The following is a 23,134-nucleotide window of genomic DNA, read 5'->3' on the forward strand; positions in this document are numbered from 1 at the left end:
AATTCTTCTCTACCTATATATTTTTTTTTATTTATTTAAAGGTGGCATAATGCTTTTGGCCTACAATATCTGTCACGGTTCGGGGGGTGGGACCCAGGCGCAGAGTAACAAGACACAAAAAGGCAAAATTAACAAAGATTTTACTAACAAAAAGGGCAAACAAACAGGGAACGGACAAGGGCACGAAGGCCAAAACACAAACTCAAAAAATCTAAATAAAACAGAAAACAAGAGGAACTCACAAACACAAGCAGGGCAGAACACGGGAAGGCAGAGCACAAGGGAAGGTCAAACAAAACACAAGTCAGGAACAAGGTACAGGCAGGTACATACGGTTTGCAATAGACAGAATTCGGGAACAAACACAAGGAACCAGCACCCGAGTCAAGGGGACAAAGAACTTAAATAGACAAGGGGTAACAAGACACAGGTGAACTCAAAAAACAATCAAACCAGAAGGAGGGGATAACAAGACACAGGTGGGAACAATGATGGGATAACGAGACAATTGAAAACAATCATACAATTAACAGGGGGGGAGCAGGACACAAAACAGAAGTGCCGCCATCTGGCGGCCCAACAAGGGAAACACAGACAGGAAAACAGGACCATGACAATATCGGTATGTTTGCCTGATTAATGTACTCTATGTTTGTTGGTCAGATAAAGTTTAGCCAAATAAGTATCGTAATATTATTTATTTTACAATGTAAAAAAATCTTATTTGTGAACATTTGTGAAAATTTCACAGTTTTCATTATGTGTTTTGGGCAAATGAGAAACAATTGTTCAAATATAGTGTAGACATGGTTTTTAAAAAATTAGGGGTAACACAGCTGAATTGCAGATTATTTCCGCTGTAAATAACTGCCATTTGTCAATTTCATGTGACACATAAACGTTGAATGACCATATTCTCTTCAGATGGTAAATGAAAATACACAGGGCCAGGTAACTTGAAATAATTTAGGAAACATTGGGTAGCATTGCTTTGGAAGATTGCTTTGTCTAAATTAAAAAATTTTTTTTAAAAAAAACATTTTTTGACAGAATAAAATTGTTTACTGTAGACGTCTGGAATTGAGACCAGATGAGTTCCGGGTCCAAACATACGGAGGTGTGTTCTGGAGGTCTGTGGCATTTTTACTTGGCATTTGCAGCGAATGAAACTATTTGTGCTATTTGGAGTTTAATGATGGCGGGCGAGTGTAAGGAGTACTTGTTTAAAGTTTTAGTCATCGGGGAGAATGGTGTCGGAAAGACCTGCATAATAAGACGGTATGCTCACCAACTTTTTTCCGAGAACTACAGAGTGACCATAGGAGTTGATTTCTCGTTGAAAGTTATCAACTGGGACAGCTCTACTTCGGTGCGACTACAACTGTGGGACATTGCAGGTAGGCTAAGCCGTTCATCGGATGTTCTCCAAAATATATCCATTAGTAGGCCTAGCCTACTTTCAATATTTCTGTATAATAGGCGTTATGATTTTGTATTAGGCTATTGATTAGAACTATTGTACTATAGCTACATCCCAGAAGATTAATCCAGATTCAATCACTGCGTCACAGATCGATTAAATTCGTTTTAAAGTTGTGACGCTTCAGAAAGAACCTTGCGGCGCCTTTGGTGGAATTACTGTTGATCTGTTTTAAAAAATTCAGTTTAACGCTGCATTTTCAAACGCACCAAAACATTGATAATATGAAAGAGAATAAACATGAGTCACGCTCCCAGGCTCTGGAAGGTGAAGTGAAAGTGAAAGTAGCCTATTGCTGGCACTCGTAAATTTCAGACTTATAGACGCATTGCTGTAGGCTAATCGTATTGTGAGGCTAACTAGACCTGTGAAATTCTGTGAGGACCTAGATAAAACGTGAAGCCAATAAAAACCCTAATGCATTATCGAAGCAGGTAGTATAATTGTATTTTTTTATCCATTAGATATAATAGCGTATATAGGAAGCATGTGCATTATGGGCATATATATATATCCACTCACCGGCCACTTCATTAGGTGACAGGAGTGGCACCCGGTGTGGTCTTCTGCTGCTGTATCTGCTTCAAGGTTTGATGTGGTGTGCGTTCAGAGATGCTCTTCTGCATACCTCGGTTGTAACGAATGGTTATTTGAGTTACTGTTGCCTTTCTATCAGCTCGAACCAGTCTGGCCATTCTCCTCTGACCTCTGCCATCCAAAAGGTATTTTTGCCCAGAGAACTGCCGTTCACTGGATATTTTCTCTTTTTCGGACCATTCTCTATAAACCCTAGAGATGGTTGTGCGTGAAAATCCCAGTAGATCAGCAGTTTCTGAAATACTCAGACCAGCCAGTCTGGCACCAACAACCATGCTTCGTTCAAAGTCACTTAAATCACCTTTCTTCCCCATTCTGATGCTTGGTTTGAACTTCAGCAGATCGTCTTGACCGTGTCTACATGCCTAAATGCACTGAGTTGCTGCCACGTGATTGGCTGATTAGATATTTGCGTTAACGGGTGCAGTTTGCAGTTGAACAGGTTTACCTAATGAAGTGGCTGGTGAGTGTGTGTATGTGTGTATATATATATATATATATATATATATATATATATATATATATATATATATATGTGTGTGTGTGTGTGTGTGTGTCCTGAAATAAAAAACTATGATCAGTAAGCTTCATAATGTTTGGGACAAAGACATATTTTCTTGATTTGGTTCTGTACTCCACACTTTTAGGTGTAATCAAACAATTCACATGTGGTTAACGTGCACATTGTCAACTTTTATGAAAGGGATATGTATGCATTTTGCTTTCACCATGTAGAAATTGCAGCATTTTTATACATAGTCTTTCCATTTTCATACACCATAATGTTTGGGACAAATGACTTCACATGTATTTCTGATTAGTCAGGTGTGTTCACTTCCTTAGTGCAGGTATAAGCAAGCTGTAAGTATCTAATCATGATTATGGGCTTTCGATTGCCTTTAGAGGGTGTTATTGGTGTTCATTAACATCTGGGCTGGTGAGTCTTCATTGATGATGTAAGTTCTGATAGCAGCAGAATGAGCAGCAGCACTTATACTGCACTTTTGTCATTATCTTGATGTTGTAGCTCGCTGTCTTGCCTCCTAGTTTGACTTAACATTAGGCTACTCTCTGACCTAGCCTATGCTTCCTGTGGGATCTGGACTTAAGGTGTTCATGGCTATGAATAACTGTTACATAATAAGTATTGCATCTTATTGGACCTGTGTTTGTAGTTGTTCCAATGACCATTGGTATGCACTTATTGTACGTCGCTTTGGATAAAAGCATCTGCCAAATAAATGTAATGTAGTGAATGAATTTTGAAGTGTATAAAAGGAATCTTTTTTTCTGAAGCACAATAAAATGCCTCAAAACTCATTGAACGGCGCTTTATCCTAAGACAATGATCCCAAACATACCGTTAAAGCAATAAAGGAGTTTTTCAAAGCTATAAACTTGAAAATTATTCTCTGGTTAAGTCATTCACCCAATCTCAATCTAATTGAACTTGTGTTTCATATTCTGTCTAGAAAACTTAAAATGACTGTAAAGTAAATCCGTGAATTGCTTCAGACTACATTGTATGGGGCTATTATGAAATGTATTGAGCATCAGTGACAGTACAAGACATCAATTGCATTGCAATATCAAATTATATCAGTCTAAACATATCCATCAATTCCTATGCGCAGATTGAGTGGGTGGAGTTCAAATTATTACTGGGCTCTGAGTTAGTGACGTCTATGGGCTGAAAACTCCAGGTAGTCATTGAATTCAAAAGATGTCATGAAGGACCTGACATAATGCCCAATAAATGTTTTGGTCTCCTACCATAGTTTGGGAGTGCCGGTACTTATGAGCAAAATTTAGACATCCCAGTCCGGTGTAGGCCTAACTGTCCATTCTGGAATTGCCCAGTTTTGAGCCAAGGTAACGTTGAAAAGACAGGTTCTGTTGCAGCTGAAAACATTTACAGAAATATACCATTGGGTCAAGTAAGTTTAACAAATCATTTTACAATTTGTAGCCTAATCTACAGTTTTACAAGCTGTATGTAAATTGCTTCAAGTGGATCTGCTCAGAATTCAAAATTTTGTAAATATACTGTACACTACATGGGAAAAGTATGTGGACACTCGAACATTACACCCACTTGTACTTGTTGAACATCTCATTCCAAAACCATGGGCATTAATATGGAGTTGGTCCCCCCTTTGCTGCTATAACAGCCTCCACTGTTAAGGGAAGGCTTTCCACTAGATTTGGTAACTTGGCTGAATGGATTTGCTTCCATTCAGCCACAAGAGCATTAATGAGGTTGGGCACTGATGTTGGATGATAAGGCCTGGCTCGAAGTCCAATTAATCCAAAAGGTGATTGATGGGCTTGAAGTCAGGTCAGGCAGGCCAGTCAAGTTCTTCCACGCCAAACTCAGTAAACCATTTCTTTATGGACCTCGCTTTGTGCACAGGGGCATTGTCATACTGACACAGGAAAGGGCTTTCCCCAAACTGTTGTCCAGAATGACATTGTATGCTGTAGCATTAATATTTCCCTTCACTGAAACTGAGGGGCCCAGCCAAAACCATGTAAAACAGCCCCAGACCATTATTCCTCCACCAGACTTCACAGTTGGTACTATGCATTCGGGCAGCTAGCATTCTCCTGGCATTTGTCAGATCCATCTGCCAGACTGCCACATAGTGAAGTGTGATTTGTCAATCCAGAGAACATGTTTCCACTGCTCCAGAGTCCAATGGTGGCATGCTTTACACCACTCCAGTGCATGGTGATCTTAGGCTTGTGTGTGGCTGATTGGCCACGGAAACCCATTTTACAAAACTCCCAATGAACAGTTCTTATGCTGACTGTGGCAAACACGCCTGCCACAGGCCACCGAAGTGGCTTTCCTTGGGGCCCTCCAGCACAGAGACACAGGGAGAAGATGTTCAAAACAGTCCACATTTATTCCACGAGGGTTTGGCAAGATGGTAAAGCCAAATGAGCAGATGTTAACCCTGTCATGACGGAAGCTGCCTGGTGTGAGTGGGGATGGCAGATTTAACCTGTGCGCAGTGATTACCTCACTACGCACAGGTGCAGCCACTCCTGTTCCTGGGTCCAATTAGCCTGGCCAATTATCTAATTCTTCACCAATTATCCAATTGGCCAGGTCTAATTAGCTTGACCCAGGGCAGGTGTGGCTGCTTAAACCAGCCATCCCCACACCACATACCCCCAACGCCAAACTGAGGCCAGGGAGAACCACTGGCCGAAGCCTACACCCCCCCCCCACCCCCACCCCCACCCCCACACTCCCAAGAAAGCAAAAGACAACAAACAAAAACACTCCAAACACGGTTAAAAAAATAATTTTAAAAAGTCAGGGTGGGTGGCCCCGGAACAGTCCAGTACATGTGGTGACCCTCCTTCGGACGACAAGGCAGCCCTTCTTCCTCCTCCCTCCTGGAGCACGGGAAGTCCTGGGCTGCTCTGCTGGCTGGTGGGGGCGTCACCGGCTTGGGCTGTTCCAGGGGCTGTGGTGGGGTGGCTGGGCTGGTGGGCTGGTGGACTGGCCTTGTGGTGCTGGGGACCAGGAACCCTCGTGGCTGTGGTGGCCGCCAGTCGGCTCTGCTGGCGGGCGGCTGCAGGCTTATCCCCTCATGGACTCCGGGCAAACCAACCAGGCCAAAACAAAGAACGAAAAACAACCAAACGGACGAGAAAGGAAGCAAAACGGCGCGGCCACCGCTCGTGCGCCGCCCGTGGCTGACCCGCCTTCCGGCCAAGTCCAGCTCACGGCGCGACCACCTCTCGTGCACCGCCCGTCGCTGACCTGCCTCCTCGGCCAGGTGCAGCTCCTCAGCATCCCAGCTGAGGATTGCCTCCTTCCCCTCCCTGGTCATCTTCCGCTCCCCATTTCTGGCCCGGAGGATCCGCCCGAAGCCCTGTCGGGAACACCTCAGCCGCCCCTCCTCCAGTGTGCTTCCTGGCCGGCCCTCCTGTGCCTCTTTGCTGTGCCGGAGGAGCCCCACGTTGGGCGCCACTGTGGCAAACACGCCTGCCACAGGCCACCGAAGTGGCTTTCCTTGGGGCCCTCCAGCACAGAGACACAGGGAGAAGATGTTCAAAACAGTCCACATTTATTCCACGAGGGTTTGGCAAGATGGTAAAGCCAAATGAGCAGATGTTAACCCTGTCATGACGGAAGCTGCCTGGTGTGAGTGGGGATGGCAGATTTAACCTGTGCGCAGTGATTACCTCACTACGCACAGGTGCAGCCACTCCTGTTCCTGGGTCCAATTAGACTGGCCAATTATCTAATTCTTCACCAATTATCCAATTGGCCAGGTCTAATTAGCTTGACCCAGGGCAGGTGTGGCTGCTTAAACCAGCCATCCCCACACCACACTGACGTTGCTTCCAGAGGCAGTCTGGAACTTGGTAGTGAGTGTCGCAACCGAGGACAGACGATTTTTATGCACTAGATGCTTCAGCAATCAGTGGCCTGTGGGCTTGTGTGGCTCACCGCTTCGTGGCTGAGTTGTTGCTGAGACGTGTCCACTTCACAATGACAGTTGAGCAGGGCAGCTCTAGCAGGGCAGAAATTTGATGAACTCACTTGTTGGAAAGGCGGAATTCTATGACTACATTGAAAATCACCGAGCTCTTCAGTATGACTCATTCTCCTTCCAGTGTTTGTCTATGGAAATTGCTTGGCTGTATGCTTGATTTTATGCACGTGGTAGCAATGGGTGTGGCTGAAGTAGCTGAACCCACTAATTTTAAAGTAACGTTCGCTAGCTAACATAAATTGATCTCATTCTTACAAAAGTTTAGTTTCATTCCAGTTTGGTTAATAGCAGCATGCAAGAATAACTTCAGCCTAAACAAGACCTTAGCTAGCTATACTGTAACTAAGCTTACTCTCTGGACGGTTTCCAAGCTATAGCTAGCTAGCTAACAAAAGTCAACAATGCCTAGGCTTTGCATTAAGTAATAGGCCTCCATCTTTTCTATGCGCAGTATTATGTCTTCAAAAATAAAAGACATGGTGGTCTATATAACACTAAAGTTTAGAGATAGCCATGCCTGCATGGAATCCTGCAGAATTCTGAATGGAATTCAAACATTGTAAAATGTTTGAAGTCATTCACAAAGTTAACACAGCCACCCGCGTTGTTGTGACAGTTGTGTGTGCGTCATTGTCAGTTAGTTCTTTGTATAATAGTGGGAGAAAACAGAAAACAAACTATAATGTCAAAAAAATACTGAGGTGCTAAGAAGCTGTCATTTATCAAAAAAGACACGATCAGGGACAGAGCAAATTAATTCACCACCGTTTTTAAAAGGTTTGTCAGCTCACATGGATCAGCTTACTTCAGGTGACTCTGCTGGAGCATTTGGAGTCCTTTTGGCACAGAAACAGAAAGGAGAGTGCTTTTAGAAGGCTTAGCATCTTGTTACTGCTACCTTGTTAACATGCTGAATTCAATCAGAATTTGTCACAAAGTTGATTGAAGTTGATGAACATTTGCCAGATTTGCCAACACAGTGATCACTGTTTCTGTCACTTTATTTGGATAGCTAGCTAGTTAATATCAATGTTCCGCAAGAATTTAATGTTACATTCCCACTCCTCACAAATAGCCTACCTGGCTACTCTAGCGAGCAAGCTGAAATACAAAGTGTGGCGACCACTCCTAAACTAGTGAAAACTAATCCTACGTGAAAGTGTACAGAGGCCTCCGTCTTACCTGTCCCAATGCCTCAGCGCAACGGACAAAAGAGACATTTACAAACAGAGTAAAACAGGGGGAACGGGTACCCTATTCACAAAACAACCTGGGGTTAACAGAAACTACAGATATACACAACCGACGATGTAAACACGGGAAATAATGGAGGGAATATTGGCAGCGCAGCAGCAGCTGTATACGGGATGACTGGTGGGGATTTTAAAATGGGCGTTGTCTTCTGATTGGTGGGATGGTAGGCAGGAACCAGCAGAATGGTTGTGAATGACGGTGGGAAATGGTGAATGGCAATGGGTTCAGAAAAGAGGTGGGGAAAACAGCAAGAGAGGGAGAGACACGTGCACGCTCACACACGCACATAATCACAGGGACGTAACATCAACTAAATGATGAGGTGGCTCCACCCACCAACCTCACCTCAGAGCATGAACACTGAAATATCGACTGAGGGAACAATGGCTTCCTGTTCGATAAACACAGCCACTCATAACAGTAATGTTAACATAGAAAGGCCAGAGCTAATGCCATTTGGCGTTACTGTAAAATGACTAAAATGGCTCATTTAAGAAATAAGCCCACGCCCCCCCCCCACAACCACACACACACACGCATCCCCATCCCGTTAGACAATAGGTAGCAGGTGCTGGTACCCATGTGTGAATGGGTTTCTCTCTCCTCCATATACAGCAACCAACCAATGCTTTGATATTCAAATTCCTTGATCAAGTGCAATATAATTTTGCACATATAATCACACAAAATAAATTGCAATTGTGTGATGAAGATGAATTACTTTGATGATTGAGTAAAGTTAGCGGGTGTTGTAGTTATAGAAATGACCATTTATAACTCCGTGGAGTTAGAGTGTGATGGGGATATACAGTAAATACTGTACCTTGATTAATAGCAGTATATTACTGTATGTATCACATGAGTTTAAATAATTTACATATGATGCAAAGAAAGATACAGCAATATACTGTAAAAGCCTTATGCATTCACTGTATTACACTGGGCATTATACAGGTATTTACTGTAGAAAAAACAGTGAAGTTTTACAGTGGGTATGCTAAAATGGCTCTATAATGCCAAAGATATTCAGTATTGGGAGTCTGATTATTGTATATTCCACATGTATAATTTATGTAATTTTTTGCTTTTTTAAAATGGGAATCAAGAGCAGCAGAGGCTGACATACGTAAGTATGGCTTGTATTATGCTAAAGTACAGCCACAGGTTTGCCTTCAACAAAAAAGGGCAGTTAACTGCATGAACAGCCTTTCCTGAAGCATTGGTCAGGCTTATTTGGATTAGTGTGGTATGGTTTGGGTTAACTGGGTTGGCAAGTCAAGGACTGTGGAAATAAGTGTATGCACACAAATAGAAATCTTGCAGTTAAAAAGTTTAACTTTCAGGAGTTTGAACATCAAATAAAATGCCATCTCCCATAGGTCACCCCTAAGAAAATCCCCCAACAAAAATAAACCTTTTAATAGTTGTGTCTTCTGCTCCTCTGCGCCCATGACTGGCTAATGCACTGCCTTCTGGATTGAACACAAGCATTTGCAGGAACAGCTCTCTGGTGTAACTAAGACTGTCAGTAATTAAGACCTGTCTTCACAGACCTCTGCTGTGTCTACAAGAAGCTTCAGAAAGAAGCAGGACTGCTTGTGAACATTCTTTTTCCACTGACAGCAGAGTAAAAATTCTAACAATTCAAGGAGCAAAATCAGGTCAACAATGATATATGAACCAGAGGCGTTTCTAGCTATTGAGAAGATCAGAGTCAAGTTTGCCTGGGGCTTGTCTTTTTTTTTTGAAGGGAGATCGGCATCGGTGGGTTGGGGAGGTTATATCTACCTTCATAATAAATAAATATTATCACACACACACACATTCAAAGGTTATCCTACTTATCTTTACTATTGATTTGTGCACTGCTCATCTTTTCTCTTCTTAAATTTATTGCAGTTCACCTCAGTCTCTGTCTCCTCGTGGCTGTTTTTGGCCCTGGTGGTGAAAAAGTGCAAACATGGTTACCTTAATCTGCATTCTTACACACACACACACACACACACACACACACACAGCTAGGTACTTAAAATTGTCTTACTTGTCTTAAAATGTTACCAGATTCTTCTACTAGATTCTTCCATTTTCTTTTATATTTTAGGTTTCCATATCTTCCTTTTTCTCTCCTTGTCTTTTGTTTTGTCGTTATCCTCCTGTTTGTCCTCTACTTAAAAGTAGAGGACAAACAGGAGGATAGTGACAAATTGTCCTATTTGTTGCTATCCTTCCTTACTTCTTTGAGGGTGGAATCGTGAGGGTGTGCCTCCTTGGCTTTAGCTTGGCAAAGTGGTCAATGACCATCTCAGGAGCAATAGTGATGAGGCAGTCCTTTTCTATTGAAAGAAGTGCCAAATGAGCGAGCCTGTCCTGACCCGTTGTTTGCCTTAGCCATGTATGCAGATGATGCAGTGTGCTGAATGATCTCTCACAACTGCTGCAACTAACAGGTATTGTTAAGGCAGCTTGAAAGACTGCACTCAAGCTTGGGAACATGTGTGGGTCAAGCGGTTTGTACACATTGCACATGTCAGGAATTGTGCTGGCTTTCTTTTTCTTTTCAATGAACTGTTTTGCCACCATTATCTCCTCTTTACTTAGTTTTATGTTGTAATGTGATGCAATAAGACTCAGAAAATCTTCACCAAGGAAGTCATCCGCTGATGGGTTGCATGCTTGAATGCCCTTCATAAGCTCAACCCCTACACCAGAAAATCTGGCGATCTGTTTGTTTATCATGCAGTCCAGACACGGATAAAAAAGGTCATGTTTGAGATCATCTTCTGTGCCAAAGTGAGCCCTGGTGCCCAAGGAAGACTCAACTGTATTGTCAGCCATCCATTTTTGTTTGCGCCAGGGACCAGTCAGGTTCTCTGTGATATTGTTGCACTCACAAATGTCTTTTGTTTCCTTGTTGAGCTTCTCTGCTATTTCATCACTCCACATTGATTTCAGTGTTTCCAACACTCCATCTTTGTAGAATGTTGCTTGTGCCAAGTCAACAGACTCTTTCTGCAGGTATTTATGGAGCCTCTCTGTAGTGGACAATATAGTCCTGAACATCACCATCATGTAGACACTGGCAACCAGTATATAATACCTGGAAAGTTTGAACTGCAGTCCAACTGCCATAGATGTTGCAGGGAGGTTTGTAGACTTGGAGAAAGGGGTCAAACTGCTGTAAAAGTTCCCCCTGATTGTTGCTTGAGTTGGTTTCGTCATGGCCACAGAAAGAAAGGCCTTGTTTTCCTAAAAAAGTGGTGGCAGCAACAACACGGTGCAAGTATTCTCTCCTCTCAATAATTTCCCCGACTTGGGCCACATTCATTTGATCAATGACACTGCCTTGTGTCAAACTAGCTTGGTAACTTGTCCATGCAAGCATTGAGGCTTTGTGTCCTGCACTTTGTTTCATGCTCTCTAAAACCATCCAAGGCTCGCTTCCAATTTGAAAATCCTGCTTTGCTAATCAGACCATCTTTGTTCATTCCTGAGGGATGTTTCCCGAACAGTCTATAAGCATAATAAAATGTAGCATTTTTGCATATAGGGTATTCCAACCATTCGAAGGACTTAAACCGTTGTTGCCGAAAGGACCTTCTTTGTTCTCCGAAGCTAGTCGGTGGATATACATGAAGGCTGACTTGTTTAGGTCCAGTATCTAGTGATCCAAAGTCATCTGCTTCACTACAACCTGTGTTTATCTCCTCTTGTGACCTTCCTGACTGATCTGCAATGTAAAAATTAAGGTAGGACTTGACACACACAAAATCTCAACATTGATGTGATAGTATTTGAGACACCTATATAATATATATATATTATTATTATTGATAGTTATTATCAACACCCATATAATGTCCACGGAGACTGAGGCATGTAGCCATTGACTATTAAATATCACTAGTACAGTTTATCATCAGATTATCATTTAATAAAAATATATAATTTCTCACATATCTCGCCTTTAGGACCACGAAGACACAAATTCTAAGCTACATTATTATATTACAATATCCAAAATCCCAGATGATATCCCATTTCACAAGATCTATATGATCATATAAATATCTCTTTCAAGTTCATATCTCTCTCTCTCTCTCTCTCTCTCTCACACACACACGCACACACACAAATACCATTTTCTCCAATGGATCCTGGCTCAGCTGTCTGCAGCAGCTCATCATGACCATCACCGCCTGCACTGGCTGTGCTGTTTGTTGTCTCTGGACAACACAAATTTATGTAGATATTAAGATTACATGTGTGACAAAAGAAAAAACTATTGTTTTCTTTTTTTATCCCTATATAGCCGATATGTATGTGTTTTGTTTCGCAAGTGTGCTTTGGCAATACTGTGTCTTAGTATGGTCATGTCAATAAAGCAAGCCTATTTGAACTGAATTGAACTGATTGAGAGAGAGAGAAAGAGAGAGAACCTTTACTTGACAGACTTGGCCGTCAGTTCACCGTAGGCTAATTATTTGTGTAAGGGCTATCTAGCGTGGGTTTCTATATAATCACGTCAGTAAACGTTTTTTGGGCATCAACATAATTCGATACATTGTGTAATACCCACGCTCAGTGATTTACCTTGAGTGTTCTTCTTGAAATAGCCAAGAAGGCTAGATTGGTATTTAAAACCGGAGCTTTTCATCTGGGTGCACGCGTCTTACAACTTTGTGTGCACTGTGCCGCGCTTGATTACTCCCCCCTCCTTTGGACGCTGCAAGACAAGTTCCGCTCTGTTACACAGTCTGTCTGTTGTTTTGCTATAAACACCTTCTTTTTCAGGGCGAAAATATTCAGGGCTAGGCTTAAAATATTCGGGGCTATATGAATATGAATATGATATGAACACAAGGGAAAAAGCTTCTATATCTTGCCCAGTGCTCTGATAACATTACTTTCTTTATCACTTCTGTAACAAAGCAAAAAATGGAGGGGATTTGATTTGTCCTCATCGTACTTTCACATTACCATCTCTCAATGATTCTGAGATACTGTATGTCACATCAACATTTGAATGGCATTGCGTTTACATTCACACATCTCGGATTCGTATCAGTATGATGGACTGGTGAAATATGATGACTCTATCTGATCTCTATCCAATCAGGCCACTTTGTTTTTCATCAACCATGTAACTGGTGAGAACGCAAAGGTGAGCTGACTCTAAACTAGGGTTTCTCAACCTGTGCAGTGCAGTGCTCCCTCCCCCAGGGGGTGTTCTGACGGTGCAAGGGGCTAGAAGCACAATGGATGAAAGGGGGACATTGGGGCTATTTGTTTCGGGGCGGGGGGGGGGATCTGCCTCATATTACAGTTTTTCTCAGTCGCTTTGGTACATTTCTCAAATCATCCGTAACATTTGCAAAACAGTAAGTGCATTTCTCGAAACAATTCGTACAAACAGAACCACACAATGGACCTGCAAAAGCCCGTAACTTGCTCAAAATTCTCAAAAGTAAATATTTATGTCAATGAACATTCAGATATTCAGCGCCATCAGAATGACAAGTCCTTGTGTCATTGTTTACAAACAAGATAGTCAAAATGTTTAGCCATGTTGTCAATATAACAGTGTACTCTAAGTATTTTCTGATGTAAACTATGGCTAAGGTTTTGATGACAATGATTGAAAATACACAAGGCTGCACTTTTTCTGTATGGCATATATCAATTTCAACAGTACAAAGTTACACATTACTGTATGTGGGAGATTGATTGCAAGAGATTGGACAGGATTCACATTTACGCTTTTACTGTTTGTACTGTAATTTGTTGACAGACCATGTCATTGCGATACAGAAAAAAAAGAGACAAGACTGTTTTACAGCACTGCATAACACAAAGGAAAAAATACAAAATTAGAAATGTAAACATAGGAAACACCCCTTAGGCAGAACTGTACATGCAGCGCTGTATGGGGAATTACAGTGCAGTCTTTCTACACCTCCTGACGTTCCTGTCTGTCGGGCCACAGGTTCTCATCCACATCACAACGGATATCTTCCCTGGCATTGCAGTGCGGAAATAATCTTTTGGAATGTCTTATCCAGCCTCTGCAGGCATTTGCTGTGATGTCCTCACATGCTGCATCCATGGCAGCCAGCAGGGTCATCTGAGTATGTGGCTGGCGATCGTAAACCTTCCACCTCCATGCTGAGTAGAACTCCTCAATTGGGTTAAGGAATGGGGAGTAGGGTGGGAGGAATTCCATCAGCATCCTGTAGTGGGCCGCAAACCATTGCCTGATGGTGTTTGAGCGATGGAAACTCACATTATCCCAAACTACCACATACTTTGGTAAATCATCTCGAATCAGAGCCCTCTCATCATCAGGGATGAGATCCCTGTAGAGGGTGTCTAAGAAGGTGAGGACATGCTGTGTGTTGTATGGCCCTATAATGGAAATACGAGTTAGCACACCATGCTCTGAAATAGTAGCACAGATAGTGATGTTCCCACATCGACAGTAGCTCTGTGGCCGATGACATTTCGACCACGCCTTCTGCATTTGGCCAGGTTGAAGCCAGCCTCATCCAGGTATATGAAGTTGTGAGATGGTTCACTTACTCCCAGTTCCATTATACGCTATATCCCAGAAGATAGAAAATGAGTTTTATGAATTACATGTATTTTCATTTTGGACAAGGTAGTTACATCAAATGTATACATATTGCATGTTCTTTTCTACAGCCATAGCAAATGTGTACAGGTCACACTGACTGTACTGTATATCACTATACAATGTTGTACAGTTACTGTATGCACATAGATGTTTTACCTGTACATACTGGTACCGTAGCTCCTTCACTATTCCTTTCAAATGGTACACGGTACAGCTGTTTCATGCTCATCTGTTGTCTTTTCAGCACCCTGTCAATAGTTGAGATTCTGACAGATTGGATGTTTTCAAAGACATTGTTGTCTTCTATAATGGCACTCTGTAACTCCTTTAGTCTAATAGCATTATTTGCTATGACCATGGTGCAAATAGCCTCCTCCTGTTGAGGTGTGAAAAGGGGCCCTCTGCCACCTCTGTGAGGTAGTATTACAGTCCTATGTGGGAAAAATACAGTAATGCAAAAGACAAGATTGAGTAAGATTTCAAAAAATATGTGTTTGTGTGTTACAGTATATGTACAGTATGTATCTGTATAAAGTATATGTACTGTATACTGTAAAATGCAAGTGGAATACTGTAATATGAATCATTACAGTAAGTAAACAGTATTACAGTACAGTGCACTTTGTTGGATTACATACCTGTTCTGTCTACGAAACGTTTGAATGATTGAGGATAAGGTTGTTCTCCCAACATTCGGCTGCACCCTTCGACCAGCCTCGGCCATTGTAAGGCCATGATTGAGAACATGGTCCACAATTGTGGCCCTTATTTCATTGGGAACGTGTCTATGTCCTTGGCCTCTTCTGCCTCTTCCTCTGTTTTGCCTCCCTACCTTTCCACCATGCAGCCTTACTCCTCTTCTTCTCCCCGGCTGTTGACCCTGTTCATTTCCTTATTGTTCTTCCATTGTCAGAAATTGTAACACTGTGTTGTGCTCTTTCTATATATGCTTGCCAATTGAAGGTTCATGCACCCCTGAGCTATTTTAGAGAACTGGTTGATCATTGGTTGATCTAAGGCTTCACACATTCCCCTTCATTAGTGAAAGTCAAGATTCACCTGAGAGCAATTCATCAATTCAGGAAACATTTACCAAGTCTAATAGAAATGTATAGAAAATATGCTTGACAGATTATGACAACTGCTTCAACCATTATACATGTAATGACTTATGCAATGAACTAATGCATCAATGTTTTGGGGGGTAAGACTATTCAACAGAGAACCAGTATAATACATTTTGATCAACATGACATAAGCAATTAATAATGTAGGAAACAGCAGACAATTGTGCATGATCATTTACATGAATGTGCCAAAGCATTTGCAATTTGTTCAAAAGAATGAGAAATTGCTTTTATGATGTGCACAAGTGACTGGATGATGTGGAGGTTGAACAAGTAGTTTTGAGAATTTCAATTCTGATCTGAGAAATGTACCAAAGCGACTGACAAAAACTGTAATACACAGTTCCAGCCCAAGCTATCAGGACACCTACAAGGAATTTCTGACCATACCAATGCCTGTCCCTACCCGATTTTCCCTCTTGCTGTGTCACTAGCATCTCTACCACCCAGCATTTTGGCAACGATTTATCCTGCTTGTTTGACATACTGATTTTTTTCGTTGAGATGGCTGCAAACGTGCCTTCACCTGCAGTATGTTTGCCTTGCCTGGAAGAGCCGACAATGCCTTTTAGTACATGGATGCGGATGTTCAACAACTATTTGCCAATGATCAATGCGACAGGGAATGCTTGGCCTGAGGTGCATTAAGAGTTATTTTATTCCATTGTTTAGACACAGAGAGGCAACAGATCTTCTATATAGAGGTTGTGATGGACTGGTTTTAACTATATTGTGCTACCCCACATGCTACCACCTCCACCTCACCACACGAACTGCATTATGGCAGGAAAATGCACATTCTGCCTCTATCCCCTGCTGTGCCCCCTCATGATGCTTCTCTGTGGGATACAGCACAAAGAAAACAAGAAAAAATGAAACGTTATAAAGACTCTAAACAGGCCACATGCACACCTATCTTTTGAGTGGTGGAAAGGTGAGACTAAGGATCCCAGTTCCCAAAGCACACCCCAGGTTCACTGCCTCAATGACTGTGAAATAGACTCAGCCCAAACTTGTTCCTGTTGAGTGATCGGAGAACCTGGAATGCATCTCACTTTCATCAGTTACTGATACAGACACCACAAGGCAAATGTAGTTACTAATTTTTTTGACTTACTAGTGATTATACATGGGACATATTTCAAAACTGAAATTGAAGTGAAGGAGAATTTATGATACACTGTTTACAAGCACAGTGACTAATGTACTTATATCCTTTGAGTGTTCAGTTGCAATAGAAATCTTGCAGTGTTGCTTTATTGCAAACATGTTCATTGAATATGTTTATTTATAATGATCCTCGGTTTATTATTGGAGTAACCATTTTTTCATTATTCCTGTATGTAATCTTTCACTGAGAGTGGAGATGTCGTGTTCTATTTTTTACAATGCATATACTGCCTAACACCTCTAGGAGGCACTACCAGATGATTGGCGTGTAGGTATTGAGGTCAGAGAGAGAATGTAAAGTTCAAGATGGCAGCTACATGTGATAATGTCCATGTTCTGAAGTAAACACCTTTGTCTGGAGCTATTTGCTGTGTCACTTGCATCTCTACCACCCAACACTACACATTCAAATTTGGTCTACATGTTTTTATGTCACAGTGTGTGTACAGTACATGCTTACACGGGCACACAGGGAACATCAGCATATGAGCAAGCATGAGGCTGAAAGGGGGTTGACTCGCGTTCACAGAACCGATGTATCAGAATGTGTTGAGCTTTAGACCCAGGAGGATTGCATGAAACTGCCTTCAGTGTCATTAGTTTTATTATATTGTTATTTTGATATTATTACTATTAATGTTATTAATAATAATGGTATGTGCAATAACGTTTTTGTTGTGTCCAGTGTTCTTGATGAAGAATGGTAACCTAAATGAATAATATAATGCTCTTAAATTAAGATGTTATGATGTTGATCCAATATATAATTATTTTGACTACATACTACTATTTTGTTTTTGCTACTGATACTGTTATTAAAAATGTTATTAGTTGTAGTATTTCTGTCTTTGTAGGATGATAATAATCACAAACACTATTCACATATGAATGTCCAACATAGATAAATAATGAGAATAGCTAGATTTATTTTCTTCAATTAATTTTGAGATGATACTATGGTGCTTATTGAGGTGAATAGGTGATGATGATAATTCATGTCAATTGCAAAGATGACGACTGCAAATATTATAAGAGCTGAAATTTGCCTGAGTGCTTTCGGAGAACCGTGGATGTCTTCAAACTCCTGAATCGACATTGGAGATCACGCATGGACTCCGCTACAAATTGTTTATTCGGCTACAAGTTAATTGAATATTCCAAATTTGGGTGGGTGTGCACACATTTACAGATCTGTGTTCGCATTTACAGATTTATGTACGCATTTACAGATCTGTGTATGCATTTACAGATCTGTCTACGCATTTACAGATTTATGTACGCATTTACAGATCTGTGTACGCATTTACAGATCTGTATACGCATCTGTGTACGCATTTTCAGATTTATGTACGCATTTGCAAATAATTCTGCTACAATAATAGCCCCATAGAGACAGGAGAAGGGTGGCGAGTCCAGGGAGAGGAAAAAGGAAAAGAGAGAGCGAAACAATGGCAACCCATAGGAAAGCAAAATCCAAGAAGAGATCTCATAGTTGTTTCTTTCATTTCTCATAGACACAAATGAGCCATTTTTAATACTAAGGTGAGACCAAAGGCTTTTTCTCCTATTCAGTTCCCGATTGAAATAAATGCATGTGAATTACCAAGCTAGATAAGTTGCAACTGTAAACAGTAACAGCAGTTCCCATAGGGAGGAAGACATCTTGATGGGAGAACAGAAATCAATGCAATAGTGCTGCAACCTTGGGCATTTAGCTGGCTAATATAACTAGCTAGCTAAAAGTAAGTCTCTTACAAGCCCAACAGAAATTTTTTTGCATAATAAATACAGGTAAAAGGTGCAGGAATTTGGTGAAACCAAGTAAAGACATAGATTGCCAGTGCATCGTAGATATGCCATAGCATGTTTATTTTATAATATTTTCAAGTAAAAAAAATCCAGCATATTTAACTTTGTAATAATGCATTCTGTAACATATAGCCGTAACATGGCCTATATGCCAATACCTAAGCATTTTTGTTAAGGAATACGAGCATGTCTACGGACTCTGGGATAATTCTGGTGCAGTTTGCTGAAGGTGGTGACCGGCAGCCATGAAGACACACGCAGACCGCACTGATGTTCCAGGAATGGACAAACAGCATCTTGCTAATGGTGCCTGTCAAGGGAATCATAACACGTTAACTTTCCACCAGTCAAGGGGATTTGTGTCTAACGACGGAGAAACATCTTTCTAATATAAAATCTAATCCCCAGCGTTAGTTTTCTCATTGAAACGGTATTTTTAAATTTAACTGTTTCATTCAAAATTTCATTGATCAACATTCCAATGAACAATTACCAGCTTGATTCTCAATGAACTGTTAACATCTATATCCTTAACAGCTTATTTGAACTGTACCTTACACAGCCCAAATGATGCTGTCAAAAAATAGCAGTTATGAAAGAATAATAAAACTAATGACAGCTTTTATAACTGTATTATAATATATGCAGTGAAAATGTACAAAACCTTACGTTGAATCTCATAAAAAGTACATGTACAATGCATACATTATGACAGTCTTAGGATGGTTGCCATAAGCTATAATATGCTTTCATGACCAGTTATGACAGGTGTTGCAAACAATGCAGTATGTATAAAAAGGAGACAGATTGGGCAGCTAAATAATACAACAACAGCTGAGGTTCCCGCTGATATGTTGGAAGCTGCACATGCATTGTATCTGTCAAAGCCTCTGGTCTGTCCTTTAGAATCAGCATTAGCCAGTGCTAGACCTTGAAATAAAGATAAGTCATAAATAGAACCTTGAAGAAAATCAACAGGAGCAGAATCTTTCTGCAGCAATAAGGGAACAGAACAAGGCAAGTGAAGGTAGAAATGTATGGTATGGTGTACCAGCTTAAGAACTGAGCATGCCGGTGGGCCACTCCTCATGACAGTGTCAAGAGCAAGGCCATTGTGTGCATAATGATGATTACTGCTGTAGGCAGAATGATAGTAATTTGGCCATGATAGTAAAACCAGTGCCGCCAACACTCTGGCCTGAATTAGAATCGCATTGTTAGGCCTGTCTGAGAGAGATGTGATGATTACAGCTCCCACTTATGCCAGGACCCTTCTGCAAAGGATTCAGATGTCTTCAGGTCCTGACTTTTTACATTGGTTTCCACCATGCTGTGAGGTAGAATTTCTCCTTCACAAGGTGCAAGAGGGAAAAGCCATTCCCTTGAGTACTGAAAAATAATAATTCAAACATATGTAAGCAGTTCTTAAGTCCGCTTTGTGATTTTGAACCACGTCAACACGTTCATTAAATAAACCATACAGCTGTGTGAACAAATGATGAATCCATGCTGTGAAGAATTCAGGCTGTTCTGGAGATGAAAGAGGGTACAACCCTGGTACTAGATATATGTGTCTAATAAGTTGGGGTATAACGATACATCAATCTGGATTAATGTTCTGGTTTAAAGGGCAATGATCCGATCCAGCCAATACAACATGCAAAAATCGATCCATATTGTTATGAATCATAGCAAAATATTTAAATGTCCATAATGTTATGGTAGCTCTCTAGCAACACTGCCAACCGCCAAATCATTGTTTACGTTGCAGACTCAACCTCATCATCACTTGTGCTCAGAGGCGTCACTAGGGGGGTGCGGACCGCACCGGGTGACACCATCAGAGGGGGGTGACACCGAAATAACTGGAAATACATTTTTTGTACAGTGTTTTGTGTAGCGATGAGTTGAAACAGCTCATTTCTCTGATGCAGTTTACTGCCGGTTGATTTAAGTAGCGGTATTAATGTGACGAGAAGCGCTTTGTCGTTTGAATTCATAAGACGCAATCCCTTGCGCCAACACCCGCCAGAACCCCCACCCCCCCGGTCGACAACATCCAACAGCACCCCCCCATCTCCCCCGCCCCCCACGGTCGACAGCATCAACACACCCCCCCCCCCCCAGACACTAACGGTCGACCGCACTGGGTGTAACCAACCCTAGTGACGCCACTGCTTGTGCTAGTGTCATTTTGTTAAATGTGACGTCAATAAGTTTTTATACTCTCAACCTCATTTTGGTTGTATGTGTACTTTGTAACAGGGTTGTGTTAGCTGGGTCATACATTCTTACTATATCGGATTGTTTTGGATCGTATTAGGATAGTGCCATATTTCCTCAAGAATGTAATTCATCCTGACTTATCATGGTGAAGCCTGAGATTTACACCCCTACTAATAAGGTGACCACTGTGTGTGTGTGTGTGTGTGTGTGTGCGTGTGTCCGTGTGTGAATGAATGAATTTATTTATTGTAATCGGCAGGAAGGACAAGCCCCTCTTGTTTTGACCAGTTATAGCTATTAGCATTAATATTATCAGAGCTGGTATGGGCCATTTTAGCATTTTAATGAGGTTATTTTTTTGACTACACTGCAAGTGGCGATGTAGACTACAGGCATGTTCGCCAGCACTCAAAAACTAGATCCCCGCCACTCCACTAACTTAGCTAGTTGTCTATATTTCAGTATAACCTTGTAGATAGCTAGGGGTCTTGCGGTGTCTAAAAGGAAATAAATAGATCTATAAGTATGGCGTCAATTCAATGCCAATAATCAGCGCGAGCAGATATTCACTGCACGAGCACAAAACCACTTTCACGCACGTAAATTTCAACACGTAGAGTAAAACAAGCAGCCACGCGCGCAGATATTCACTGCGCGAGCACAAACCACTTTCGCGCGCACAAATTTCAACACCAAGAGTAAAACAAAATATTTCTCCTCGCTCGCGAAGAGCCACTTTCTCCTCGCGCGGAGTAGAAATTATTTTTGTCGATAGATAGCAATGACGATAGAATCGTAAACAACCCAGCTCCAGTGTGTGGATGGTACCGACCCACTAAATACCCACCTAAATGCTGGGTTTCAAGAGAACAATGGGCATTCCATTAACCCAAGTATTACCCACTAAATCTGATCTGAATGGGGCTTTAATTACATATATTAATAAACATTTAATGACACTGCATTGTCTCCGGGCGGCTACTCACAACTTGTGTCTCCATATCGTCCCATAGCTAACAAGAACGTTGCCGTTAGAAGGCATAGGAAGTGTATGGGCTTTGTATTTAAAGTGACCAATCATACCAGTGAAGACATTAGCGTAAGTCTCCACCCCATCCCCGCCTCCACACTGGCTCTTCGCGAGCGAGGAGAAATATTTTTCGAGCAAGTAGAACCAGCTCGCGTGCGGCTCATTGTTTTACTCTCGGTGTTGAAATTTGCGTGCGTGAAAGTGGTTTTGTGCTCGCGCAGTGAATATCTGCTCGCGTGGCTGCTTGTTTTACTCGCCCAGTGAATATCTGCGCACGCGTGGCTGCTTGTTTTACTCGCGCGGTGAATATCTGCGCACGCGTGGCTGCTTGTTTTACTCGCGCAGTGAATATCTGCACGCGTGGCTGCTTGTTTTACTCGCGCAGTGAATATCTGCACGCGTGGCTGCTTGTTTTACTCGCGCGGTGAATATCTGCTCGCGCTGATTATTGGCATTAAATTGACGCCATATATAAGTGTTCACTAAATTTCTGAAGCGAGAAATGAAGAGCCAGACAGCGTCAGTGACAAAGAGGCCAGCAGTGAAGGGGATCTAGCAGCCAGCTCTGAGTGCAGTGCAATGAATGGTTAAGAAATGTGGGAGTTCATTTATCAGAAGAGTGGATAAATGGCACTAAGACGTGCTTCCATTCATGTTTATAGAAGAGAGTTTGCATCTATTTGAGGAAACTGAGGCAGTGAGGCCTACAGCTTACTGTGTAGCTAAAGAACAACTGCCTTTCATGAAAACAATTTGATTTAATTGCAAGCATCAGAAGAAGAAGTTTTGTGCAATTGACTAAGAAAGAAAGATGTGGTGTGCTGTCCAGGCTGTGAAGAGAAGAAAGCAGATGTTGAAAATCATTGTTTTCCCTCAAAGAATATAGACAAATGTAAGGAATGGCTGGCAGGGATGTGAAACAAGCAGTATAAGAATTGTCCAGTAGAAAAATACTCTCACATTCGAGTATGTCTTCATTTCACACGCAATGATTATGAACGAGACCTCCTTTCGAAACTGATGGAGACAACTGGGAAAAAGAAACTGAAGGACAGTGTGGTACTTTTTGTATTCCCGTGGAGTGCTAGTCTGAAAGGAAGTTATAACTTACCTGCTTTTAACTCAGCTGCTTAAATAATCTAATGTTATTATGATAGCATAATATAATTAATTAATTAAAAGCAGCTAAATTATCATAATTTTACCTAGCTAGCTAATGTTGTTTCTTTATGTTGTGCTGTGATGTGTAATGTTGCTGGCTATGCAGAAGAAACAAACATACAAATTACAATT

At 41.5% G+C, this 23,134-nt stretch overlaps 1 protein-coding gene across 1 annotated transcript in view; it reads left to right on the forward strand.

The window, feature by feature from the left end:
* Positions 1-1,076: 1,076 nt before the first annotated feature.
* The window catches only part of rab32b (RAB32b, member RAS oncogene family), a 32,098-nt gene continuing 10,040 nt past the window's right edge, over positions 1,077-23,134 (forward strand). Inside the window, exon 1 of the mRNA XM_064334740.1 lies at positions 1,077-1,397. Within this exon, the coding sequence (XP_064190810.1) occupies positions 1,091-1,397 (307 nt within the window). The 5' untranslated portion in view covers positions 1,077-1,090. The remainder of the gene's footprint in view (positions 1,398-23,134) is intronic.

The sequence above is a fragment of the Anguilla rostrata genome, chromosome 1 (genome assembly GCF_018555375.3).
Source record: "Anguilla rostrata isolate EN2019 chromosome 1, ASM1855537v3, whole genome shotgun sequence".
Lineage (NCBI taxonomy): Eukaryota > Metazoa > Chordata > Actinopteri > Anguilliformes > Anguillidae > Anguilla > Anguilla rostrata.